The sequence below is a fragment of the Macaca nemestrina genome, chromosome 4 (genome assembly GCF_043159975.1).
Source record: "Macaca nemestrina isolate mMacNem1 chromosome 4, mMacNem.hap1, whole genome shotgun sequence".
Lineage (NCBI taxonomy): Eukaryota > Metazoa > Chordata > Mammalia > Primates > Cercopithecidae > Macaca > Macaca nemestrina.
The window spans coordinates 114,458,165-114,484,811 of NC_092128.1; the positions used below are offsets into that span (position 1 = coordinate 114,458,165).

Sequence of the window (26,647 nt, forward strand, 5' to 3'; positions counted from 1 at the left end):
GGTGATTAAATAGGAATATTCCCAGACAAAGAAGAGAAAAAAAAAGATATGTTCACCAAAGAGAAGGCGGTAGAAGTACCATAAGACCGATGGCCAAACTCCTCTAGAATATGGAGACTGGGGGCAGAGGGATGAGGGAGCAGAAAGTCACCTGAGGGTCTGGTCTGAAGGAAAAACAAGCAGAGATGTTACTGAAGTAAGAGGGGGGAAAGACTGAAAATTAGGAGACCTGGAGAGCGCCTATTGATGTAACTTCACTTTTTCTGACAATAGTGAAGTCAAAGTACAGAAGTAGGGAGACCTGCACTGTGGAAAAGAGAAAAGATCGAAAAGAAGATCTAGGATGAATTCAAAGGAGGGGTGAAGGCTGCAGACTGGACTGCTGAGGAGAAGGGATATTTTGCCAGAGCTTGAGACTTCTCCAGGTCAGGATGAAGTAACTGTTTTCCTCTCAGAAATGTCAGAGCTTCTGCCTGTAAGACAAGTGCTGTGGTTCGAATGTATCCAACAAAGTTCATGTCTTAGAGGCCTGATCTCCAATGTGATGGCGTTGAGTGGTGGGAGGTGGGAGGTGCTTAGGCCCTCATGAATGGATTAATGCCATTATCTTGGAAGTGGGTTTGTTACCTGTGGAGGGTGTCCAGGTTCTTGGTGTCGTGAACAAAGAATTGGACAAAATGCACAAACAAAGCAAGGAAAGAATGAAGCAACAAAAGCAGAGATTTATTGAAAATGAAGGTACACTCCACAGGGTGGGAGTGGCTTGAGCAAGTGGCTCAAGAGCCTGGTTACAGAATTTTCTAGGGGTTAAATATCCTCTAGAGGTTTCCCATTGGCTACTTGGTGTTCACCCTACATAAATGAATTAGTGGCCCGCAGTCAGTCTGATTGGTTGAGGAAGGGGACCTATCAGAAGCTTAAGCGAAGTTTCAAAGTTACACCCTATGCATACCTCTGATTGAAAGGGTGAAGTGAAGTTACAAAGTTATACTCCTATGCAAATGAAGACTTGGTCCATGAGCAGCCTGATTGGTTGTGGAAAGGGACCAATCAGAGGTACTTTCAATTTTTCATCTACCATGCAGAAAAAGGTGGGGGGCGGTTGCAAAGGGAGTAGCCTCTGGTCCTTTTGTTACTTGGTCATAAGTTAGGGTTTTCCTTTTGATTTGGTTCTAGGAGGTTAGTGTGAATTGGTGTTAGGTTCCTTGCTTCCAGCCCCTATTCTCCTGCCTCAGGTTCATTATAAAAGACTGAGTTTGGGGCCGGGTGCAGTGTCTCACACCTGTAGTCCCAGCACTTTGGGAGGCCAAGGTAGGCAGATCACAAGGTCAAGAGATCGAGACTATCCTGGCCAACATGGTGAAATCCCATCTCTATGAAAAATACAAAACTTAGCTGGGCATGGTGGCATGTGCCTGTAGTCCCAGCTACTCAGGAGGCTGAGGCAGGAGAATTGCTTGGACTTGGGAGGCGGAGGTTGCAGTGAGCCGAGTTTGTGGTCACTGCACTCCAGCCTGGCTACAAAGTGAGACTCCATCTCAAAAAAAAAAAAAAAAAAGAATGAGTTTGACCCCCTTTTGTCTGTCTCTCATCCTCTTTGCCCTTTCACCATGTTATGAGGCAGCAAGAAGCCCCTCACCAGATACTAGTGCCATGACATTGGACTTCGCAGCCTCCAGAACTGTGAGAAAATAAATTTCTGTTATATGTAAATTACATAGTCTGTGGTACTTTGTTATAGCAGCACAAAACAAACAAGACCACAAGCAACAATGATGTGAACAGAAAGAAAAATGGACATAACAAATGAACTGTGTTTTTTTCTAAATTAGGTCCACAAGCCCTTATCTGCACCATCCAGACCCAAACACCTTAAGATTTTGGTAGTTCATTTGGTAGCAAAAACTGACCTTAATGGCCATGAGGATATTTAGAGTCTTCTTATATTCCACTTAGCTGATTATTCACACACATCACAGCAAAAGTATGAACACGTCTGATTACCAGTTCCTCTCCAGATCCTGTGATAAGGGCTTACAGAGTATACAGGACATATATGGTATAACTTTTCTGAAATCTTAGATTGAATTCCAAAGCACATCTGGACTTAGGGGACTGTAGATTTATATATATATAATACATATATATTTTATACATATACATATATATATATACTTTTCCTTTTTTTGAGATGGAGTCTTTCTCTGTTGCCCAGGCTAGAGTGCAGTGGCGCTATCTGGGTTCATTGCAAGCTCCGCCTCCCGGGGTTCACGCCATTCTCAGCCTCCCGAGTTGCTGGGACTACAGGCGCACGCCGTCACACCCGGCTAATTTTTTGTATTTTTAGTAGAGACGGGGTTTCACCGTGTTAGCCAGGATGGTCTCGATCTCCTGACCTCGCGATCCGCCCACCTTGGCCTCCCAAAGTGCTGGGATTACAGGCGTGAGCCACTGCGCCCGGCCGGATTTATATTTTAAGGAGGAAGGGGAGTTATTCTCCATGGGAGGGAAAGAAGCTGTGAGCTGCCTTGGGCTTTGGCATGTTTCCCTATCATGCAGATAAGAAGCTAGTTCAGTCAGTGTAGGCAGATTTGTGGATGGAAAAACTGGTGTTCACTGGAGGAGGGGAGCAGATTGAGGAATTACTGACACCTTCTAGGGGCGACCATCCAGATGTGCAGGTGAAGCACAAGGCAGGTTCTCTTCACGCCTCCACTATCCTGGCCTCCACCAAATTGCAGAGTGAAAAACTCAGGTGAGAGTGAGAAAGCACAAAGGCACTTTCAGTTAGGTTTGTAGCGGTGTGATCGTCACTTAGCATTCATTTATCCGGGTATTCGTACATTTATGCATGTTTCATTCATAGATCAAACTGTTGAGGGTCCACAAACAGGCTGAAGACCTCGTCTGGAGGGAGACTGCAGTGAACCCAAGATCTCTCAAATAAGCGCATCGACATAACAAGATTTAGAAAAGAATGAGCACGGTGCTGTGAGAGCAGCTAGCGGGGGCTGGACTGGGTCCTCTCGGCCAGGCTTCCAAGTCAAGCTGCCGTTTGCGTGGGACCAGAAAACAGCTAGTCCGCGCCCCAGGATCCCTCCCTGAGGACAAACAGAAAGCCGAGTCCTCGCTTCTCCCGCTTGTCTTTCGGCGTTCGCGGGACCCGGATGCTAGACCAGGGGGCCTGACGACTCGCTAGGACCCGCGGGTGCAGCTGGCCCCTGCCATTTCCGCTTCCTGCCGTGGGGCGGGGTTTCCGGTTGTCGGAGGCTAGGCTTGTCGGCTGTCAAAGGGGCGGTCCGGCCCGGAAGCGGCAGCAGCGGCGCGGAGACTGCGGGGCGGGCCATGGCGGCGAACCTGAGCCGGAACGGGCCAGCGCTGCAGGAGGCCTACGTGCGGGTGGTCACCGAGAAGTCCCCGACCGACTGGTGGGCGGCGAGACGGGCCAGGGTCGGGCCAGGGGCTGCCTCAGGGGTGGGTCTGTCTGGGGCGAGCCGGGGACCCGGGAGGAGCGGGAGCGCGAGCAGGGAGCGGCACCCCGGCAGGTGGCCCGGGGCTTACCTGTCTGCCCCCTCCACACCGCAGCAGGAGTGCTGTCTCCCCCCGTGACCCCTTGCCCCGCCGATTGTGGAAAAGTTAAACCCGGCTTGCAGGGACCCAGTGAGTCCCCGCCCCTCCCCCTGCCGCTCGCCACCCACTATGGGCTCCGCGGGCTTCCATGTTGGATCCTCGGCCTGGTCGTGCTTGCTAGCTTCGCCAGGTTCTTCTTTCCAGCCCTGGGACTTCCCTGGAGAAGGGGGCCCTGCATAGCCCTCTCTGAGAAGGCGGAAGCCACGCCCTTTTTTTTGCAAACGCTGTGTTCAGAGATGGGCATTTGAGAACGGCCTGGCAGCCAGGCTGTGAATGTGAGCCCTGCCCTGGGGGTTTCAGACGAGGAGCTCGGGGATCTGGGTTCTTGGCTCTCTGTGAACATGGACTTCAGAACATTTCTTTCTCCAAAAAGTGTACTCTTTCCTGTGCCTGAGACATGAGAAGATGTACGAAAGTAGGATGCTTGCTATCTATTTGGGAAAAGGTCCCATTTTCCCTCCACCACCCAAGATATCCTCACTTTCCCATTTGCTTAAATTGTTTTCGCTGACCGATTTTGAGAAATTCCAATTCTGAGAAATATGCTGAGTATGGTGGGCTAAGGTGACCAACTTTGGGGAATAGAAACTGGGCCTTGGAGGCTGAGTCGTGGTGGGGCCACCCTGTGGTCAGCACTGAGGCCCTCCCGACTGTCTTCCCCTTGTATGGGGGCCATCTCCACTTGTACAAGTGCTTTCTCATCTCCTCCGCACTTCCTAGTGCCCAGCACAGAGCGGCTTTTATGCAGTGTACTGTTGTGACCCTGAGGATGTTATGGCTTTGCCTTTTCCTCCGCCCCGGGCCATTAGGGGAAGAGCTTTAGAATAGCAGTTGCTTAGGTCTGTGGGGTGTCTGTAGACTCTCCTGTCAGGTCTGGGTGCCCTGGATGGCACTTATGCCAAACAGCACATCTTCTGTTTGGGAGGCATCTAAAGAAGGATGTCTCGTCACTTCCTTGGTAGGGTTTTCTGCCTGCTTTATAATCCCTCAGATTTACCCACATGTCAGTCAGTGTTAGTTTTCTCAGGAGAGTTTCTAGATGTCAGCCCCCTGTTTTGCCTCTCTCCTATTCCTGTTCGTGTTTCTCTTAGGCCTCTCCTGTTACTTCAAACCCAGTCAAAAGCATCTCTGCAATGAGTGCCCCATTTTCATGTCCTCATGATACCACTTGGCTTTAGAACCCAGAAGAATCTTTGCCCCTCTCCAGCCCTGCCCAGTTAAAGATTTTGCTTCTTAACATGCTCTTGATCACTTTGTTTACCCTGGCAGACTTACCTAGGAGCTTCCTGGCACTCCTGATCTATCTCTCTTCCAGGTCTCTCTTCATCATCAGTCTTCTGAGGAACCATCACTGGTTTGGGATGATGCCTCCTAGCCCACCTGGCAGTTTGGGCTTCCCTCTTCAGACCTCCTATGTTCCTAGCCTTTCCTTGGGCTTCTTACCAGAGCTGTCTGCTACCACTCCTGGCCTGGTGCTTACCCACCCCATCTACTCTCTGTCCCTCATGAGGGTTGTGGAACCTCCTCTTTCCCTTCATGAAGTCAGAACCCACCTATCTCACTGGACTCATCTGCCCAGACAGCCATGCCATGCTCCCTCCCTACCTCCAGGCTCTTGTAGCACTACAGGTTGTGTTACTCAGCAGCATGACCCACTGGCCTCCACCCTCATAGTCACAACCATTAAGGTTACAGCAGATACTGTGTGGTAGATTCCTGCACACTGCGGAAAAATATCTGGACCATGTCACTTCCGTGTCTATAACTCTACAGTGGCTTCCTGTTGCATGTTGAATAAAGCCTAGACTCCTCGCTCTGCTGATGTCCTGCGTGACCCAGAACCTACCACCCCTTTCACTTACCACACTGTGGCCACACCTGTTTGTCACCACTCTGGCCGTCTTTCTCTTCCTCAGACTTACAAGTTGGTTCCTCTTCAGAGTCCTTGCTCTGCTGCTTCTGCGTGGAGCACACTTCTTCCACGTTGTCCCCAGCCTTCACTTCTTTGCCCCAAGGTTGCCTTCTCAGAGAGGCCTTCCTTGATTCCTAGCTCCCTGTCTGTAGGCACTTTTTCCCATCTTTCTGTTTGACTTCCTTCAGACACATGCCAGACACAACATGTGCTGAAAATCCTTATGGGTTTTCTTGTCACCTTTATCTCTTACTGGAAGGGGTGGGGTCTCTCTGTCCTTGGTGCCTGAGGCACAGTTGTTATGTGTAGCAGATGCTTGGATGAAGGATGGACAGAGATTCATACAGAAAAAGTGGTAGAGATATCAGAGGAAGAAGAGGTGGTCTCTAGTTTGGTGGGTCATAAGAGGTTTCACACACACAGTGCTGGCATTGGGGAAGGCAGGCAGAGTGGGGAGCAGCCATGACATCAGCTCTCTGTCTTGAATCTGTCTCCTGCCCCTGCTTACTCCATATCTTGGCATTGATCTTACCTGGTTCATGTGTCACCTCTAGCACCTGCTTCACTCGCTAATAGTACATTAGTGTTAGGTGTGTATTTTTTCTCCCATTAGAAAGTAAGTTCCATGGGTAGGACCTTTTAGGGATTGTTCATAGCTGCATTCCTGTAACTAGTAAGCAGTAGGCTCTCAGTACTAATTTTCAAAGGCATGATTGAATTATAAGATGCTTGACACTCCATATTTCTTGCTGTTCAGAGGCCAGTGCACCATGTTTTTTCATGTTGATTTGAAACTTCCTTCGCCCTTCTTTCCAAGGGCCTCTAAACTGGGAAGGTGCCTTTGCACTGGGAACATTCTTAAAGGTGGCCTGGGGTAGAGGGGGATCAAGTCAGAGAGATAGGTGGCAGGCATTGAGCTTGGCTCTTATTATATTAGCTGCTGAGTCCCTTTTTTTTTTTTTTTTTTGAGACAGAGTCTTGCTTTGTCACCCAGGCTGGAGTGAAGTGGCATGGAACCTCTGCCTCCCGGGTTCAAGTGATTTTCCTGCCTCAGAGTCCCAAGTAGCTGGGATTACAGGCATCCACCACCACACCTGGCTAATTTTGTATTTTTAGTAGAGGCAAGGTTTCCCATGTTGGCAAGGCTGGTCTCAAACTCCTGACCTCAGGTGATCCGCCTGCCTTGGCCTCCCAAAGTGCTGGGATTATAGGCGTGAGCCATTGTAGCTGGCTGAGTCCCTTCTTGCAAGAGCTGGGTTAAGCTGCCATCTTCCGTTCCCTGCTGCTTGTGCCAGCTTGCTATCTTCTGGCAGCCAGGGCTTTGTGGTCATCAAGAGGAATGGGCTTCTTTCCTCCAGGGCGTTCCCCCAGCTCACGCTGACAGTGTGCCACCTCCCAAATCTTTCTCGTTTCTCTGTGGTCTCTTCTCTAGTTCCTTTTCTCTGAGTGTTTCTCATTTGGTGTTTCTCTCCTTCTGTATTCTGTCTCCTCTCCTGGTAAGCAGTGCCTTTTCCTGGAGGCCTGTCTCCTCCCTACCAACCAGATCCCACTGGGCCTGGGTCTAATTTCTCCATCTTTCTCAGGCATAAGCATCTCTGTCCAGTGGCATTGGCAAAGCCCTGGGGAAGCCAAGTTGAAGCTGATTTGGTTCCTGTCCACCTGTTTATCCCTGGAGCTTCCGTCTGGCTGAGACTGGGGAGATGACACACACAGGACTGGGTTTTGCCTTTGACTTACAGTCCAATGGGTCAGTGCCCGCAACCCATGTCCAGCAGTCCTGCCGGGGGTGTTGAGTTGCTGCAAGGTTCATGCTAATAGCAAGTCAGAATGAATCTTTACCAGAGTTTTGTGTTTTTTTTTGTTTTTTTTTTTTTGTTGTTTTGTTTTGTTTTTTTTTTTTTTTGAGACGGAGTCTTGCTCTGCCGCCCAGGCTGGGGTGCAGTGGCCGGATCTCAGCTCACTGCAAGCTCCGCCTCCCAGGTTTACGCCATTCTCCTGCCTCAGCCTCCCGAGTAGCTGGGACTACAGGCGCCCGCCACCTCACCCGGCTAGTTTTTTGTATTTTTTAGTAGAGACGGGGTTTCACCGTGTTAGCCAGGATGGTCTCGATCTCCTGACCTCGTGATCCGCCCATCTCGGCCTCCCAAAGTGCTGGGATTACAGGCTTGAGCCACCGCGCCCGGCCGTTTTTTTTTTGTTTGTTTGTTTTTTAAGAGTTAGGGTTTCACTCTGTTGCCTGGGCTAGAGTACAATGGCATCATCATGGCTCACTGTAGCCTCAAGCTCCCGGGCTTAAGCAGTCCTCCCACCTCAGCCTCCCGAGTAGTTGGGACTGCAGGCATGTGCCACCACTCCTGGCTGATTTTTGTATTTTTGGTAGAGATAGGGTCCCACCATGTTGCCCAGGCTCGTCTCAAACTCCTGGACTCAAGCGACCCTCCTGCCTCAGCCTCCCAATGTACTGGGATTACAGGTATGAACCACCATGCCTGGCCCAGAGTTCTTTTTTTTTTTTTTTTTTTTTTTTTTTTGAGATGGAATCTTGCTGTGTTGCTCAGGCTGAAGTACAGTGGCATGATCTTGGCTCACTGCAAGCCCCACCTCCCGGGTTCACCCCATTCTCCTGCCTCAGCCTCCTGAATAGCTGGGACTACAGGTGCCTGCCACCACATCCAGCTAATTTTTTGTATTTTTAGTAGAGATTGGATTTTTCCATGTTAGCCAGAATAGTCTCGATCTCATGACCTCGTGATCCCCATCTGCCCGACTTGGCTTCCCAGAGTGCTGGGATTACAGGCATGAGCCAGCGCGCCTGGCCCAGAGTTCTTATGAATAATTAATCTTACAGGAAAAGAAAGCCATGGCCCCATGTCACCCATGGAGAGATAGGCTCTGCTAGATAGGAAACTTGCTCATGGGTACCTGTCCGTGAGGGGCTTGGCAGGTTCATGGTTTTAACTGTGTGATTTCATGTTGTGTCATTCCCTTGTGGTTTCTAATAAACACAACCTGTAGTTATCTGTGTTTACCAAAGAGTCTCAAGCCTAGAAGGACCTGCTGCCCTACCTGCCAGGCTTCACTGGAGCCAGGGCAGACATGCACAGGAGTGGTGGGCAGCCTTCCAAGGGGCCCAGCGTGTGTATTTCTCTGACTTGCTTCTCCTTTTGGGTCCTCTGGGTTCAGGAATATGTAGATATGTTTTGTCTCTTCAAATCCATATACCTGGTGTGGCCAGGTGAGTATTTGACACACGAATGTATAGCAGTCGTTGGAAACTCCACAGCTCATGTTTTCCTCATAGTAGATGTGTGCTCCCATCTCCGTGGCTTTGTCCCTCACAACCCCCACCCCATGGTAAGTCAGGCCAGTGTCCTCCCAGCTGCCGAGCTGAGAAGGCTGCACAGTTGCCTACTGAGAACCTGGTTAGCGGGCTAGAGCAAAGTGAGAAGGGGCCCGTGTCCACTCACAGTGTTACTGTCGGCCCAAGCTTTTTGGGGTGTAGTGGAAAGTCATGGTAGGTGTGGTGAGGAGAGATGTAACCAAGGTACTGGCTACAGAGCTCACTTGTGTTTCGTTTCAGGGCTCTCTTTACCTATGAAGGCAACAGCAACGACATCCGTGTGGCTGGCACAGGGGGTGAGTATGACTCCAAATGGACTCGGGGACACCAGGAGGTAGGAGGGTGATGTGTGCAAGGGAGAGAGGATTGTGACCATCAGCAGTCCATCTCAGCTGGCATTTCAGCTACTGCACAGGAAGAAGGGGACTCTGTCACACAGGTGGCCTCTGCCAGTGGCTCAACACCTTCCTCCACTGAGGGTGGAAAGTGGACTGGAGCCTGCCTTCTGCAGACCCACCCCACATTAACTCCATTGGGGGTTCCCTGGCCCCTTGATCATTACATGAGCCAACAACAGGCAGGACCGGAGGTCAGCGCACTCAGCCGTCTTGGTCCACTGAGCCACATGGGGCTTCCAGTGCTCACTGGCCACTTCTGGCAGGCCTTTGGTTTCAGATATGTGTAAGTGAAAACATTCCTTCTTGGCTCTCCTCCCCTCTGGGTGCAGGGGAGTGCTTTCTCTGTGTCTACTTGGGGAGAGTTGAGAGGGAAACAGGCCTCTCCAGCTTATGGGCAGCCTGCATCCAGGGAGCTGTGGTGGGAAGCTCACTAGTCCCAGAACTGGTGCTGGCGGAAAGAAGGTCCACAGACATGGCCTAGTCTCCCTTTGTCCTGCCCTGGTCTTGTGCCGAGTGCTTGCAGGGGCCCCATCCTCACTGGGAGAGGCAGTATCACTGCAGATAGTCACGGGGGAGGCTCTGGGGGTCTCTGCAGGAAGGACAGGCTCTTGGCCAGCACAGAGCAGAGATTGTCAGGGTAGGCTGGGTCAGAGTGTGACCTGTGGGCCCCCCAGCTGACACCCTTGACTACTCCTCCTCCAGAACTTCCCTGACCCCTCCCTCTGTCCTGAGCCGGACATGGCTTCATTGTTCAGTGAGCGCTCGGAGTGTGTTCTCCACGGTTTGGTGGCTGTTGTTGGTAGAAAGCCCCTTCCTTTCACAACCTTTTTGGGAGGTGTCCCCTTTCTAGAAGGATCACCATTGAACAGTAGACATGTGGTGTGGCAGGTGACTGGGAGTTGCAGGGATCAACAACTTGAGTTTCCTGTCATCATCCCCAGTGGCAAGGGACAGGGCTCTGCCACAAACGCAACAAGTTCCTGTCCCCAGAGTGGGGACTCATGACTGCCTCCACTTATATGGAGCCCTGTAGCTGAAATACCTGATCAGCTCTTCCTCCTTATAACCTGGAAAAGCTTGTGGGGGCTAAGCCTCAGTGTCAGGGGAGAATCGTTTAGAGCTGCCCACTCCTATGCTCCCCCTGCCCCCATCACCCTCTCTTCTGGAGTCTGTGAGGGCTGAGCCAGTTATGCTGCTGCAGGATGTTCAATCTGGTCTGGCCCCCTGGGCGGCCCTGGAGCTTGAGCAGACACAGGTGCAGGCAGTGGTGACTCTACAGGCCCTGCTATTCCGGGCCCCTTTGCAAGGTTGAGGCAACAATAAAATTTTGATGTAGACATCCTCCATTTGGAAGTCTGGTGGCTGGTTTGCCAGGGAAGTGACCCTGTTTTTATTTCCAGAATTACCTCTGGGTTTAGAGAAGTGGTTTTTAAACAAGTGTGGGTAAAAGAAATTACCTGAGGTACTTGTCAGAATCACAGACTCCTAGGTCCCACCCAGCTCTCATCAGTCAGTTTAGTGGGGCTGGTGCCCAGGACTCTGATTGTAAACATGCCCCTAGAAAGATTCTGATACAGGTAGATGTGAGAAGCCCTGGTTTAGAGGGAGCTTGGCTTCCCTTCCTGGTGGGACGAGGGCCAGCAGGGAATGTCAGGGCCACCCCTGACCTTCCTTGTGACTCTGCTGCAGAGGGTGGCCTGGAGGAGATGGTGGAGGAGCTCAACAGCGGGAAGGTGATGTATGCCTTCTGCAGAGTGAAGGACCCCAACTCCGGACTGCCCAAATTTGTCCTCATCAACTGGGTATGTGGAGCCCGTTTCATCTAGGTGTGACCCAGGAAACCCCATTGTCTTCTTTCCTGTTTTGGCTTGACTTCAGGAACAGAGTGTTTTACGGGCATGACTTAGTGGATCAATAGAACAGCTCTGAGCTCGTGAATGAGCAGACTAGTTGACAGATTCATTGTGTCCCAAAGAATAACTGTGACTTTGCTATGCAGAATTCACCCTCCAAGCCTAGAGTTCTTCCTGCAAAATGGAGTAAAAGCAGTCGCAGGGAGTCCTTGCTCCGTGCTCTTGAGGGTGGTTGTTCTGATGGAGTAGAGAGCCTGAGGGAGTGTTTAGGAGCCTGGCAGTGCAGGGACAGGACCTCCTTGATCCCTTGGTAGGGATCAAGAAAACTCTTGAAGGCCGGGTGCGGTGGCTCACGCCTGTCATCCTAGAACTTTGGGAGGCCGAGGTGGTTGGATTGCCTGAGCTCAGGAGTTTGAGACCAGCCTGGGCAACACGGTGAAACCCCGTCTCTACTAAAATACAAAAATTAGCTGGGCGTGGCAGCATGCACATGTAGTCCCAGCTACTCGGAAGGCTGAGGCAGGAGAATTGCTTGAACCTGGGAGGCAGAGGTTGCAGTGAGCTGAGATTGTGCCACTGTACTCCAGCCTGGGCGACTAAGCAAGACTCCATCTCCAAAAAAAAAAAAAAAAAAGAAAGAAAACTCATAAAAACTCATGAAATGCCCCCACAGGGAAAGCCAGTAACCATCCTGCCAAAGGAGCGACCATGAGCCCCTTGGAGGCATGGAAACTTACCTCACCAGTGTGATGCAGTCAGAAGAATTGGTTCTGCTTTGGGGGTTGCAGTTTTCTCTTTTCTGGGACACAGGGTAGATGTTGGGTCCCCAGGGGAGGGAAGTGGCTTTGGGGGAGGCCTGGGTCATTCTGGGCATACTTGTGTTACAGACAGGCGAGGGTGTGAACGATGTGCGGAAGGGAGCCTGCGCCAGCCACGTCAGCACCATGGCCAACTTCCTGAAGGTGAGGCCTGGCGAGGCCTGCTCCAGTGGGAACAGGCCTCACAGGCTTGAGGTGTCCCAGGTTCCTGGGTGCAAGCAAGTGGGAATCAGAACTGGATTCGGGAGTGTGCTCTTGGCTAATGCTCTCTGCCTGCCCTTCAGGGCATGACCAGAGGCTGCTTCACTCTTCATCAGCGAATGCATGGGAGGTCAGGATGTTGCCAGGGCCACCTACAGGCCGGCCTCAGTGGGGCAGAATAAAGGACCATGCTGGAACTGGTGCTGTGAGAAGGCTGGGCCCTGGTTCTGTTTTGTTTTATGATGCCTCTAAACAGCTTAGTAATACCGTCAGGATTTGGAGGAAGGGGAGAGTGCTCACCATCTTAGCACGCACATGCCCTTTTGATGCATTCCTTTCCAGCCCCCATTTCTACATGGATTTATGTCAGTCTTATAATAGAACCTTTTTAAATTTTAAAAACTATTTGTAACAAAAGCATTTGTTGGTCACTTGTCAGGTAACTTTTTGCATTTCGCTGGTTGCATTTCTCTGGCAAAGGAGACTCAGAATTTTGATTTCTGGTTCTGCCAACATTTCTTCAGCTATACCTCAGTTTCCATCTAGGAGCCGATAAGAGAATTCCCAGCTTATCAGGTATACAGGTTTGATTATCCTTTATCTGAGATGCTTAGGACCAGAAATGTTTTGGATTTTTTCGGATTTGAGAATATTTGCATTAAATACTTACCAGTTCAGCGTCCAAAATCCAAAATTCTCCAGAATCTGAATTTTTTTTTATTTTATTTTTTTTTGAGAGAATCTCACTCTGTCACCCAGGCTGGAGTGCAGTGGCGCGATCTCACCTCACTGCAAGCTCCGCCTCCCGGGTTCACGCCATCCTCCTGCCTCAGCCTCCCATTAGCTGGGGCTACAGGCACCTGCCACCACGCCCAGCTAATTTTTTGTATTTTTTTTAGTAGAGACGGGGTTTCACCGTGTTAGTCAGGATGGTGTCGATCTCATGACCTCGTGATCTGCCTGCCTCGGCCTCCCAAAGTGCTGGGATTACAGGTGTGAGCCACTGCGCCCAACCTAGAATCTGAAATTTTTTGAGTGCTGACATAATGCTTAAAGGAAATGTTGATTGGAGTAGTTCGGATTTCGGACTTTTAGGTTAGGGATGCTCAACCTGGATAGTAACAGTGAATGAGGTCATGGGTCTGGCTTCTCATGAAGATGTCAGTAGCTTACTTTTTGTAGAAAACGTGTATGGCATTCTTTTATCAGAGTTGTTTGTTTGTTTTGAGACGAGACTCATTCTGTCACCCAGACTGGAATGCAGTGGCATGATCTCGGCTCACTGCAGCCTCTACCTCCCAGGTTCAAGTGATTTTCCTTTCTCAGCCTCCTGAGTAGTTGATATTACAGGTGCCTGCCACCATGCCCAGCTAAGTTTTGGATTTTTAGTAGAGATGGCGTTTCCCCATGTTGGCCAGGCTGGTCTGGAATCCCTGACCTCAAGTGATCTGCCCTCCTCAGCTTCCCAAAGTGCTGGGATTATAGGCGAGAGCCACCGCGCCCGGCCCAGGGTTTTTATAAATTTATATGTAATAGTTGCACATATTTTTTGCATACATGTCATATTTTGATACCTGTATACAGTGTATACAATGAATCAGTGTAATTAGCATGTCCATCACCTCAAACATTTATCTTTTCTTTGTGTTGGGAACATTATAATTTTTCTCTTCTAGGTAATTTGAAATATACAAAATTATTGTTAACTACAATTTCCCTTCTGTACTACTGAATACTAGAATTTATTCCTTCTATTTAACTGTATTTTTGTACCTGTTAAGTAACGTCTCTTCATTTTCTCTCCCCCATGCCCTTCCCAGCCCCTGGTAACCACCATTGTACTTTCTCCCTCCATGATACCCACTTTTTTAGCTCCCACATATGAGTGAGAACATGCAATACTTGTCTTCTGTGCCTGGCTTATTTCCCTTGACATTATGACCTCCAGTTCCATCCATGTTGCTGCAAATGACAGGATGTTATTCTGTTTTATGGCTGAATAATATTCCCTCGTGTTTATATACTACATTTTCTTTACCCTTTCATCCATTGATGGATGTCTTGGTTGATTCCATGTCTTGGCTGTTGTTAATAGTGCTGAACATCAGAGTTGGATATATCCCCAGCAGTGGGATTGCTAGATCATAAGGTAGTTCTGTTTTTAGTAGGACTAAAATAGCCAGGTGTGGTGGTGGGCACCTGTAATCCCAGCTACTCAGGAGGCTGAGGCAGGAGAATCTCTTTAACCCGGGAGGTGGAGGTTGCAGTGAGCCGAGATTGTGCCACTTCTCTCCAGCCTGGGCGACAGAATAAGACTGTCTCAAAAAAGAAAACCAAAAAACCATACTATTTTTTATAATGGCTGTACTACTTTACATTCCTACCAACAGTGTGTAAGAGTTTCCCTTTCTCCACATCCTTGCTAGCATTTATTTTTTGAGTTTTTTATAATAGCCATTCTAACTGTGGTGAGATGATAGCTCATTATGGTTTTGGTTTGCATTTCCCTGATGATGGTTAGTGATGTTGAGCGTTTTTTCATATGTAGTTAACCATGTGTATATCATCTTTCGAGAAATATCTGTTAAGGTCTTTTGCCCATTTTAAAATCAGATTATTATTTTTTTGCTACTGAGTTGTTTGAGTTCCTTTTATATTCTGGTCGCTAATTCCTTGTCAGATGGATAGTTTGAAGATATTTTCTCCCATTCTGTAGGTTATCTGTTTACTTTGTTGATTGTTTCATATCCTGTGCAGAAGCCTTTTAGCTTGATGTAGTCGATTACTTTTGCTTTTGTTGCCTGGGCTTTTGAGGTCTTAACCCAAAAAAATCTTTGCCCAGACCAATGTCCAGGGGCGTCTTTCTAATGTTTTCTTTGAGTAGTTTCATAGTTTCAGGTCTTACATTTAAGTCTTTTTAATCCGTTTTGAGTTTATTTTTTTATATGGTGAAAGATGAAGATTTGATTTCATTCTTCTGCATATAAATATCCAATTTTCCTTGCCCTGTTTATTAAATAGACCGTCCTTTCCACAGTGTGTGTTCCTATCACCTTTGTTAAAAATGAGTTGGCTGTAAGTGTGTGGGGTGCTCTGTTAGTTTCCATTGTTCTGTATGTGTGTGTTTATGCCAGTACCATGCTGTTTTGATTACTATAGTTTTGTAGTTTAATTTGAAATCAGGTAGCACGAAGCCTCCAGCTTTGCTCTTTTTGCTTCGGATTGCTTTAGCTATTCAGGGTCTTTTGTGGTTTCCAGATGGCATTTAAAATTAATTTTCATTGATTGGAAGGAAGGCCTTTGATGCAAATCATGCCTGGGCTGTCTACTGATATGCAGCAGGGAACATCTACAGAAGGAACTACTGGATAACACAGTGGAGGGCAAGGGTTTCACGTGAACTGGGACAAGTATGAGGGGTTTGCTCCAAGTTGGTTTGTTTGAGCCCTTGAGGGGAACTCATGCCTCAGTTTTCAGCAGCGAGACAGGTGCCTTCTGGTTTCCTGATTCCAGTCTTGTGTGGTATAGTAGTGGCCTGTGCTGTGTGGACTGACAGGAGTTTGGCCCATAACCTGGGCTTGCAAAGCCTTTCTTTCAAGTGCTACTCCTGCTGCAGGGGGCCCACGTGACCATCAATGCACGGGCCGAGGAGGATGTGGAGCCTGAGTGCATCATGGAGAAGGTGGCCAAGGCTTCAGGTGCCAACTACAGCTTTCACAAGGAGAGTGGCCGCTTCCAGGACGCGGGGCCCCAGGCCCCAGTGGTGAGTGCTGCCTGCCCATCGCCAGTCCTTTTGTTGCTCAGGGCCTGAGGGCGGGGGGCCAGGAATGTGCACTTCCCAGCACCCAGGCTGGCTGGGCCCATGCCTGCCTAGTTTCTGCAGGTGGTAACCCCTGAGCTGTGGGGAGTGCCCACTGACCAGATGAGCAGGAGTAGCCCTCTGACTTTGCCTAGGGCTTGGACTAGCTGTTCTTTAGCCTTCATCTGGAGCCCAGCCTGTGTGATCAGAGTGGAGGCTCTGCAGGATGCATGGCTATGATAGTCTGGCTGCCCTCGAGGTCATGGCACTGGCACATCCTGGGCTGCCCCTGGAGGTAGCTGCTGTGGAGGAACTAAAGGGGACATCAAGGCAGAGCCTGAAACCAGAGCAGGCCCCTTGGAGTCACAGGAGATACCTGTGGGCCTGCGGCCCCAGTGCTGTGTGGAGCTGATGGCTGGGAGCTGCGTCCACAGATGTGCGGTTGGGCTCAGTGGTGGTTCCTTGGATGCTCTTGTGCTAGTCAGCTGTCTGAGTGCCCCTGGCCAGAGGCCTGCTTCAGAACTGCCCAATGTCTAGGAGTTTGCAGGTGGAGTATGGGGGCCTTTCTTGCCCTGGCCCCCATCTATGAGGGCCAAAGACCACCAGAGACCCCTCTAGTGTTGTCTGGGATTGAGCATCCCCCTTGGGGCAGTGTCCTGGGCTTCTTTCAGGTCATCTTGATATGTGTCTCCTTGAGGGTCACTGGGCAGTGCTCTGCCGCCTCTGCTGGCTCCAGTCCTAGCAGCACTCACCTGTGTTGTCACAAGTTTAGTGTATTCTCTCCTCTGGTGCCTGTGGGACTGGCCTTCCACCTGGGTCCAGGTCTCTAATGAGTGCTGTCCCCTACAGGGCTCTGTGTACCAGAAGACCAATGCTGTGTCTGAGATTAAAAGGGTTGGTAAAGACAGCTTCTGGGCCAAAGCAGAGGTGAGTGCTGCCCCGGGGCGTGCTGGGCACATGGGAGTGTTCTGCTTGCTGTGGCTCAGCTTTCTTCGCAGCGAGCTCGTGCAGCATCCACTCTCCTTGGTGCCCATTACAGATGGTCACACTGAGGCTCGGGTAGGTTAAGCCACAAGGCTAATGAGCAACTGGCTCTGGTGCCTGTCTTTGGCCATATGCCTAAAACCCAGTCCTGGGCAGGGGATTAGGCTGAAGTGTCAGCACAGGGCTGAGCGGGCAGCGGCTCTCCCTGCAGAAGGAGGAGGAGAACCGTCGGCTGGAGGAAAAGCGGCGGGCTGAGGAGGCGCAGCGGCAGCTGGAGCAGGAGCGCCGGGAGCGTGAGCTGCGTGAGGCTGCGCGCCGGGAGCAGCGCTATCAGGAGCAGCGTGGCGAGGCCAGCCCCCAGAGGTGAGCCAGAGGTGGAGGCTGGCCTGGGGGACCCACCCTGGGGCATTGCTGGGCACCCGCTCCATCCCACGGAGGCAAGGAGGACTGAGGGGTGCGGCGTGAGAAGCTGTGGCTGTGCCTCAGCTGTACCCCACCCGGCCCTTCCCAGCAGGACGTGGGAGGAGCAGCAGCAAGAAGTGGTTTCAAGGAACCGAGATGAGCAGGTAAGATGAGGGTGCTCTCCTTGTTTGGACCTGTACTGGCCACACACAGAAGTCCCTGATCGTGGATTGAGGGCCCAGCCCAGACCTGGGCAGAAGCTGCCCTGCAGTCAGCTGGGGCAGGTTGGAACCTGGGCACCTCAAGAGCTGACAGTAGAGGAAAGTCAAAGGCGGAAGCTTCGGGCTTGGACCACACCTGGTCCTGGGGGAGGCCCTGTGAGCCCCTTGGCTTCTGTGTTTTACTTCCCTTTTTAAAGGGACTTTTTATTTTTAAATGACTTCTCACCTGAGAACACGTTTTGCCTCCTGGCCCCATACTCACCTTTGAGGGGCTACCAGACTGACAGCTGGAGGGGCTGTGATCTGGGGAGAGGTGGTGAAAGTTTTGCCCACTGCAGGGGTCAACATGTGCTTCCCTCCAGGAGTCTGCCATGCACCCGAGGGAGATTTTCAAGCAGAAGGAGAGGGCCATGTCCACCACCTCCGTCTCCAGTCCTCAGCCGGGTGAGACCTCCCTCTGGGCCTGGCCACGAGACAGCAGCAGGGTGAGGGGGATCCTGGGGTCCTATGTGGACTCTCTGAGGCTAGTGACATGTATCGGTGACAGGGATGAGTGAGTGAGAAGGGACACCTGGGGCCCTTGACCTCATCAGTGACCACACTGGTCACCAGTTTGGCCTCCAAAAGATATTGGGCTGCACTGTCTACCAGGTCACCACATAGCACATGGCCCTGGGGTCTCTGTTCCTGCACTAGCCAGGGCAAGCCCCATGAGACTGCCTCGAGCACACCAGGGTGGAGGGTGCTGTGGCGGGGGGGGCGGGGGGTGTGTGTGTATGTGCGTGCGCATGCGCGTGTGCAACAGGTGGTGTTTCTGAAGTGATGATGTATTTATTTACCCGGATTTGCAGGCAAACTGAGGAGCCCCTTCCTGCAGAAGCAGCTCACCCAACCAGAGACCCACTTTGGCAGAGAGCCAGCTGCCACTGTCTCAAGGCCTAGGACAGGCAAGGCGCTTGTCATCCCATGGGGACCCTGGGGGACAGCAGTGGAGAAGGGGGATGTGTGGGAGTGAGAACCCGTTGTGTTCCCTGGTGCAGATCTCCCTGGTGAGGAGCCGGCGCCCAGCACTCCTCCATGTCTGCTGCAGGCAGAAGAGGAGGCTGTGTATGAGGGACCCCCGGAGCAGGAGACCTTCTACGAGGAGCCCCCACTGGTGGGTTCCTACAGTGGGGCTGGGGCCAGGAAGGGGCTGCATACTCAGGAACACTTATCACGGGCCAAGTTTTCTGGGGGCATGCAACAGGTTTTAAAGCACATGCATTTTTGGAGCAGCCCTGTGCTATAAATTGTCAGGGCAAGCACCACTCTGTAGGAGGTGCTGGGTGGGAAGGGGACCTTGCAGCCCATGGCTGAGGGATTTGCACACTGTCCTGTGGCTTCTGTGCTCTGGTAGGGCGGGGACAGCAGCAGCCCCCGAGCCTGTAGACTGCTTTCCCTCTGTGTACTCCCAGCTTGACCCGGGCCATGTGGTGCAGAGCAGCGACTGGGTGTAAGGGCTGAGTCTGGGGTAACACCTTTGTCATCCCTGGGCAGGTGCAGCAGCAAGGTGCCGGCTCTGAGCACATTGATCACCACATTCAGGGCCAGGGGCTCAGTGGGCAAGGGCTCTGTGCCCGTGCCCTGTACGACTACCAGGCAGGTAAGGTGCCCTGGCCTGGCTGGCACGGACCACAGGGTCCTGAGGTTAGGAGACAAGAGGGTCTGGGGTTTTATGGGAAGATGGCACCACGGGGTGTCAGGAAGAGAAGACAGGAGGGTGGGTGGTGCGTTTAGGGGCAGAAGCACCTCTGGAGTGGGGGCGACTGTGGCACTGGAGTGTCCTGCACAGCGCAGGCCTCCCCTTGTGTTCCTCATAGCTATTTGCTGGCTGCTGATGTAGAATCCCAGTTGCCATCCTTGTCACAAAACATGGGGTCTGAGCAGGGAGGTGGGCCAAGCCTGGATGCTGGTTCCCGAGGCGTCCCTGGTGGAGGCCTTGGAGAATGGGGTGGAGGCTCCCCATGGAGCAGACTGGTGTCTACACTAGCCTTTTTTGGGAATGCTCTGTAGGAGGGTGTGCCCTGAGGCTGTGGTCACCAGAGCAGCATTGGGACAGGGTGCAGTGTTGGCCAAGGCTTAGCAGTGTGGCAGGGATATTTCTGAGGAGGAACCAGAGCCACAGCGAGCTGTACTGCAGCAGGGTGGGGCTGCCGTGTGCTGCCCGAGCAGGTGGGATGTGGGAGGGAGCCCCTGATACACATCTGGGCTCATCCTCTTTGCAGCCGACGACACAGAGATCTCCTTTGACCCCGAGAACCTCATCACAGGCATCGAGGTGATCGACGAAGGCTGGTGGCGTGGCTATGGGCCGGATGGCCATTTTGGCATGTTCCCTGCCAACTACGTGGAGCTCATTGAGTGAGGCTGAGGGCACATCTTGCCCTTCCCTGCTCAGACGTGGCTTTCTTCTTGCTGGAAGAGGAGGCCTGGGAGTTGAACATTCGGCACTCTTCCAGGAATGGGACCCCCAGTGAGGATGAGGCCTTAGGGCTCCCTCTGACTTGGCAGACTCAGCCTGTCACCCCAAATGCAGCAATGGCCTGGTGATTCCCAAACATCCTTCCTGCATCCCCCTGACCCTCCCACACAGCTTGGCTCTTGCCCCTGACAGGATACTGAGCCAAGCCCTGCCTGTGGCCAAGCCCTGAGTGGCCACTGCCAAGCTGTGGGGAAGGGTCCTGAGCAGGGGCATCTGGGAGGCTCCGGCTGCCTTCTGCATTTATTTGCCTTGTTTCTTTTTCTCTTGCTTCTAAGGGGTGGTGGCCACCACTGTTTAGAATGACCCTTGGGAACAGTGAACGTAGAGAATTGTTTTTAGCGGAGTTTGTGACCAAAGTCAGAGTGGATCATGGTGGTTTGGCAGCAGGGAAGTTGTCTTGTCGGAGCCTGCTCTGTGCTCCCCACTCCATTTCTCTGTCCCTCTGCCTGGGCTATGGGAAGTGGGGATGCGGATGGTCAAGCTTCCACCCTGGGTATTCGAAAACAGCAGACACAACATGTTCCTCCACATGGCTCACTCAATGCCTGCCGGCCCCAGTGTGTGCCTCAACTGATTCTGACTTCAGGAAACGTAACACAGAGTGGCCTTGGCCTGTTGTCTTCCCCTATTTTCTGTCCCAGCTCATCCATGTCCCTGAAGAACAAATATGCTTTTGGACCACGAATTCCCAGTTTGGTCTACACAGGCTCGCAGCTCTGACCTGCCCTGCTATAGCCTGAATGCTCCCATGTGGGAATAGCACTCTGCCGCCTGCCCGGTATCTGCCTCTGCTGTGTGTCTGGTGTGAGCACCCTCACCCTGAGACTGCGGCTGATGATGATCAGCCACCAGGAAGAGGCTAAATGTTAAGATGAGACTGAAGTTGGAGCCTTCCTGTGTTCCAGTTCCTCTGGGAGAGGCCAAGGGCTGCCCTGCTCCCAGCTTCAGGGAGCCTCTGCCTACATGGGATGGCCCACTGTGTGGCGTGAGGTATCTGGCGCCCACCGAGCATCCAGGGAATTAGGTCCCTCCTGTGCCCCAGAGCTGCTAGGCAGATGTGCGTGACTCGAGGCGTCACCTGCTGGTGCCTGGGGTGCAGGCTGCATGGAATCCAACCCTGCTCCCGGCTTTCCTGTGCTCAGGCCTCTCCCCTTTTTGCCAGGGCTTTCTGGTGCCTCTCCCATGAAGAGGGAACTTCCCCTCCACTCCCATGGAAGACCCAAGTTTGGGCTGTTGCCAGCTTTGAGACCCCCTCTGGGCTTACCTGTCCCCACCCAAGAGTCAGGGCTCAAAGTGCCACCTGGGGGTTGCAAGGACAGCAGAGGACCACCTGCCCTCTGTAGGAAGCTGTCTGGGAAGCCATGTCCTGGCTGTGGTCCTTGCTCCCCATGGGAGAGCCGGGTCACTTGGCCTCTTCTAATTGGCCCCAAGCATGCCAATTCTAGAGCATGGTTACTAAGTGGCTCTGAAGCTTCAGGGTCACCACAGGCTTGTCCTGACTGCAAACTCATGGAGTGGTTGCAGCCCTGGCTCAGTGTCCTGATGACTAGGGGTGGGTACTAGGCTCCTGCCCCTGGTGACACAGGCATGGAGTGGGGGAAGGTACATGGCTGCACCCCTGGTTCTGGAGTCCCCATAGCTGATGGTGGGGTGAGCCTGGCATGCCCGGCTGCGCTGGAGTCCAGGCTGTGGGAGGAGGTGCCTTTATTGCCCAAGCCCAACCCCTCACTTGGCCTTGCCCTGGGCTGCCACAGCCTCCATGGCCTTCCGCACCGTTTCCTCATCACCCAGGAACTGCATAGGCTTGGTGGGCTTCAGCTCCTTGTTCAGCTCATACACAATGGGGATCCCCGTGGGCAGGTTCAGCTCCATGATTGCCTGGTCTGACATCCCTGTGCCGGAAGGAATAGGTGTCCTTAGCCCCTCTGTCCCCAGCCTATTCACACAGCAGACACTATATGACCTTTATTGGCCACAGAGCCAGTTCCCCTGGCACCAACCTTTCCAGCCCTGAGAGCGAGGCCACAGAAATGTTGCCGAAGGTCAAGGCGTAACTGAGTTAGACCAAGCAGCCTGCAGAAATAGCCCAGTGGTGAAACAAAAGGGGACTTCAACCCCACCCAAGTGGCTGTGACCTGTGGTGGTGCTGTCCATAGTCCCCTCAGCCCAGTGTGACTCCAGGCAGACTGAAGTTGAGGGTCAGGAAGGACACTAGCCCTTTGGTTTCTTTCTTTCTTTTTGAGATGGAGTTTTGCTCCTTTTGCCCAGGCTGGAGTGCAATGGCGCGATCTCGGCTCACTGCAACCTCCACCTCCTGGATTGAAGCAATTCTGCTTCAGCCTCCCAAGTAGCTGGGATTACAGGTGAGCGCCACCACACAGGGCTAATTTTGTATTTTTAGTAGAGACAGGTTTCACCATGTTGGTCAGGCTGGTTTCAAACTCCTGACCTCAGGTGATCCACCTGCCTCAGCCTCCCAAGGTGCTGGGATTACAGGAGTGAGCCACTGCGTACAGCGCCCTTTGGTTTCCAAAGTGCTCTAAATTCTAGACATCCTGAACAGGAGCAAGTGCGGAATGGAGCTGGAGGAGGGACAGGGAGGCCAAGCCTGGTTGAAACCTGACCCTGCCTGCCTCCTGCAGCCCCCGAGCTGGGAATAGCAGCTCGACCTTTGATATTCGCGCCACTCCACCCCCGCTCCGTGCAGAAAGGTTTAAGAGAATGTTCCCTGGGGATTCAGGGACTCCCACTGAAATCCCCTCATATTCACCACCAAAAGTGCATCCCCTTTCCCCAAACCAGGCTGTGGGAGGGTCATGGGGCTGGCATGAAGCCTCCAGAAGGGAGAGGAGGCAGGTGGTCCTTCCGTTTGCCTGGCCCTGGTGCCAGGTGCCAGGTATCCGTGTTTGGAGTTGGCAGGCTTGGGGCGGGCTGGGTCTCCGGGGCCTGCCAGTCTGGGTGCTCTGGCCAGCTGCCCATCGGCCCCAGGAGCAGAAGGTTTGGGGCACACCCTTCTAGCCTTTCCAGGACTCTACAAGCTTTAAGGTCATTCAGATGCTAATTTAGACTGCCCTGGTGTCAGAATATTAAGGTGGGAGGCGGAGTGGAGGTGCCAGTCACTCTGGGCGAGGCCTCACTGCACCCATGTATCTCGGGCCCGTTTGTCAGCCCTTGCTTTTCAGTGGGAGCCCCGCTACAAGCCCGGGGTCCGGCCACTCCATAGTCTTGCACCCCTCTTTTGATTGGTCTTTCCTTTGCCCAGAGAGGGGCTCCAGAGGGAGATAGGTGGTGGAGCTCATGCAGGAATCTGAGGACCTGATGGGGGAGGGTCCTGCGAGGGGTCCAAGCCTACACATCAAGAGGCAGTCAGTACCAGGGGAGCCCTGGGAGCTCCCCACCACCCCGGAAAAGGGAGAGGCCCAGAGATGGAGGTGGTTTGTCCAGGGCCCCTGGTAAGCCGGGATTTGGAGCTAGATGCTCTAAGCCCAGCCCCTCCGTTTCCTAGCTGGGTGTCCCTGGGCAGATGCCCCTTTGGAGCCTGCCCCGCCTCGGGACACAGCGAGCTTCAAGTGCGGTCAGCCCCTGTGGAGTGTGTCCTGGTTACACAGAAATGAGGGAAGTTTCACAAAACTAAAAAGTGGCTGCTCAGCCCTCCTTTTTCAGTGAACGATGTGGAGCCCCACGCCTAGAAAGCGGCCTGGTCCATGGGCTAGAGGCTTTGCTGAGATGAGAAGCCAGCTGGGGCTGCTGCCCACCCACCCTGCCCAGGCTTCTGAGGGCAGTCTCACCTTCCAGGTGCTTGACAATGCCCCGCAGGCTGTTCCCGTGAGCTGCAATGAGCACTCGCTTGCCGGCCTTGATCTGGGGAACAATCTCCTCGTTCCAGAAGGGCAGGGCCCGGGCAATGGTGTCCTTGAGACTCTCGCAGGTGGGCAGTTCCCCGGGCTTCAGGCCTGCGTACCGACGCTCCTGGGGGACACAGGCACGCTGCTTTCCCTCCCAAGCTAGCAGGCCCCCACCCGACTACCCACCCCGCAGCTTCCCAGAGGCCTTCCCAGTGGAGGCAGCCCACCTTGCTAATGGAGTTGTAGTAGGGGTGCTTCTCGTTCATGGGGGGCGGCGGGATGTCAAAGGAGCGCCTCCAGATCTTCACCTGCTCCTCCCCGTGCTTGGCGGCCGTTTCCGCCTTGTTGAGGCCTGTGAGGCCCCCGTAATGCCGCTCGTTGAGGCGCCAAGTGCGCACCACAGGCAGCCACATCTGGTCCGTGCCATCCAGGATGGCCCAGAGGGTGCGGATGGCCCGCTTCAGCACCGACGTGTAGCAGATGTCAAACTCCATCTTGGCGTCCTTGATGGCCTTGGCTCCCCGCCTGGCCTCCTCGGCCCCCTTTTCACTCAGCTCTGCATCGAACCAGCCACAGAAACGGTTCTCCTGGTTCCATGTGCTCTCGCCGTGCCGGACCATCACAAGGCGGTGGGTGGCCATGGTGGCAGCAGGGACCACAGAGGACTCTGGATGGGGACGGCTGCTTCCCTACACTCCCAGCTTTATAACAGTGTCTTCCCAGCCCCCACCCCAGCCAACTGCCAATCAGCATTCTAGGCGGTGGCAGGTGACCAGTAGCTGAGCTGCTGGGGGCTGGGGGCCAGGGGAGCAGGCCAAGAAGCTGTGCTTAAAATAGCCCTACGCATCCACCAGCTCCTGGCCTGGGCTGAGGTGGCATGTCCATAACCAGCTGGCACCCAGAGCCCAGGCTGAGTGGGGCTGCTGGTCAGGGATGGGCGTGAAGGGCAGAAGTCTGGGCTAGGGGAGACGGGGGCAGCAGGGATAGAGGGGCTCTCCAGGTCAAGGCTCGGTGGCCGCATCAGCCATTCTCTGCTCAGGGAGAGGGACAAACAAAATCCCAACCCCTTTCTCCTGTGATTGACAGCCGGGCTGGGAGGGGGCCCTCAGCAGGCAGAGAAGGAGAGACAGAGGAGCTGGTGCAGGCCACAGCTTTGCGGAGAGGAGTCTGGCCTTGTGGAAGGTACCAGGCAGCAACAGCAGCATGGGCAAGGGCTGGGGCTGAGCTGGGTTTCCAGGACAAAGGGAGAAAGGGTCCCTGTCTTTCGTCTGGGGTCACTTTGTTAAGGTCTCATCCATACCTGCCACATGCTCCCACCCTATCTGTTCTCACCCAAGCCACGCTTACCCTCCTAGCTGAAACCACCTTGAAAAAGAAATCCAAGGGGGTTTGGGGGTAGGACTGAGGACTGTCAGAAGTCTTGATTGTTAGGTAAATGCTCAGCTTAGGAACCCACAGCATAGGCTGAAGAGTGGCATGGATTTGAGTCCAGGACCAAGACTTCTGCATTCAGGTTTGGGGGATGAGGGCCACCAGGGCAGGGAAGAGACTATGAGTAATAAAGTCACAGTTGGGGCCCTAATGAAGGGGCCTTGGCTAGACCCTTGGGCATGGGCCCCATCCAGGGCCTCCCACATCCTCCCACCCCAGTGACCACACTGTCCCCTGCCACACTTCTGATAACAGGAGAGTGTGGGTGGGAGGCCAGCAGAGACCACCACTCTGAGACTTGGATCTGAGTGTGCAAGAAACCCTCGACAGACCTTCATCCATCCCTGCTGGCTCACCTGAGGAGGGGCTCCTGGCTTGGGGCCTGTGAGGCTAAGGCTCTGTACCCAAAGGTTGGCACACAAGTCCCAGTGGGCAGAGTCCTGTCGGCTGCCAGGAGCCCCAAGGCTGGCAGGTAGAACCTATCCCTCCTAGCAGTGCCATGCGCAGGTCTCACTGTTCCACACTGGTCCTGATTGAAGCCACATCTCCTCATCTTCTTTTGTCCCTTTGACCAAAAGAGTCGACTCACTAGCCCAACTAAACATGACTGAGGACCAGGCTCTGGCAGTCCCACAGGGGCCAGACATGAAGCCCATATTTCAGTGGAGGAGGGATCGTACCAGCAGCTAAACATGCCTACCATAGATACCACCAGACGCTAGGAAGGAAAGACCATAATGTACTGGGGGAGATGGGAAAGGAGAGGCCACGGACACCCCTGAGGTGACATGTGAGTGGAAGGAGCAGAGTGCAAAGGCCTCAGCTATGATGAGTCTTACAGGGAGAGCAATCCAGGTAGAGGGGTTGGCAAAGACCCAAGCCCTACAGAAAGCAAACAAGCTGGGGCAGCGACCATCAGGGGCACATGGCAGAGAGGTGAGCTTTGTGTCCCAACACAGTGGGAATCACTGGAGACGTTGAAGCATGGTCATATATTTTCAAGCCACTTGCAGCTGTGTAGGAGCAGGAGTAGAAGCTGAGCACTCTGCAGATCCCGACAGCTCTGATAGAACAAGGCCGCTTAGCCAGGGCTGGGTGCAGAAGCAGGGGCAAGGATCCCCCAGACGTGGGAGACCTCACTGCCAACCAAGCAGGAGGTGTCAAAAAGGAAAGGGGAGCCCAGAGAAGAGCTGGGCTCCGGGGAAGCAAGCCCCTGCTTCTGACCCTTGGCCCTGGCTTGACACTCCTTTGATTCATTCGACAAGTAGTTGCTGGCCTCTGCAGTGTGCCAG

General features: G+C 53.0%; 2 protein-coding genes across 7 annotated transcripts; one reads left to right on the top strand and one right to left on the bottom strand.

Annotated features, from left to right (window-relative positions):
- The first annotated feature begins 3,271 nt into the window (after positions 1–3,271).
- Positions 3,272–20,858, top strand: LOC105494205 (drebrin like). Of its 6 annotated transcripts, none has more exons than XM_011762437.2 (13): positions 3,272–3,428; positions 9,123–9,178; positions 10,970–11,082; positions 12,021–12,095; positions 15,769–15,915; positions 16,801–16,878; positions 17,147–17,298; positions 17,447–17,501; positions 17,921–18,002; positions 18,410–18,505; positions 18,599–18,714; positions 19,095–19,200; positions 19,823–20,858. In XM_011762437.2, exons 1-13 carry the CDS (start codon positions 3,346–3,348, stop codon positions 19,960–19,962), a joined length of 1,299 nt encoding a protein of 432 aa, XP_011760739.1. In that variant the 5' UTR covers positions 3,272–3,345; the 3' UTR covers positions 19,963–20,858. The 6 variants fall into 6 exon arrangements, with proteins under 6 accessions (XP_011760739.1, XP_024652445.1, XP_011760740.1 ...); XM_024796677.2 differs by having other exon boundaries at positions 17,450–17,501; positions 17,897–18,002; XM_011762438.2 differs by having other exon boundaries at positions 17,450–17,501.
- Positions 20,859–21,766: 908 nt separating this feature from the next.
- On the bottom strand, positions 21,767–24,668 carry LOC105494206 (phosphoglycerate mutase 2). The gene is made up of 3 exons (XM_011762442.3): positions 24,152–24,668; positions 23,868–24,048; positions 21,767–21,971 (listed from the first exon to the last, which is right to left on the bottom strand). The coding sequence occupies exons 1-3, from the start codon at positions 24,563–24,565 to the stop codon at positions 21,805–21,807; spliced, it is 762 nt and encodes a 253-aa protein (XP_011760744.1). The 5' UTR covers positions 24,566–24,668; the 3' UTR covers positions 21,767–21,804.
- Positions 24,669–26,647: the final 1,979 nt, after the last annotated feature.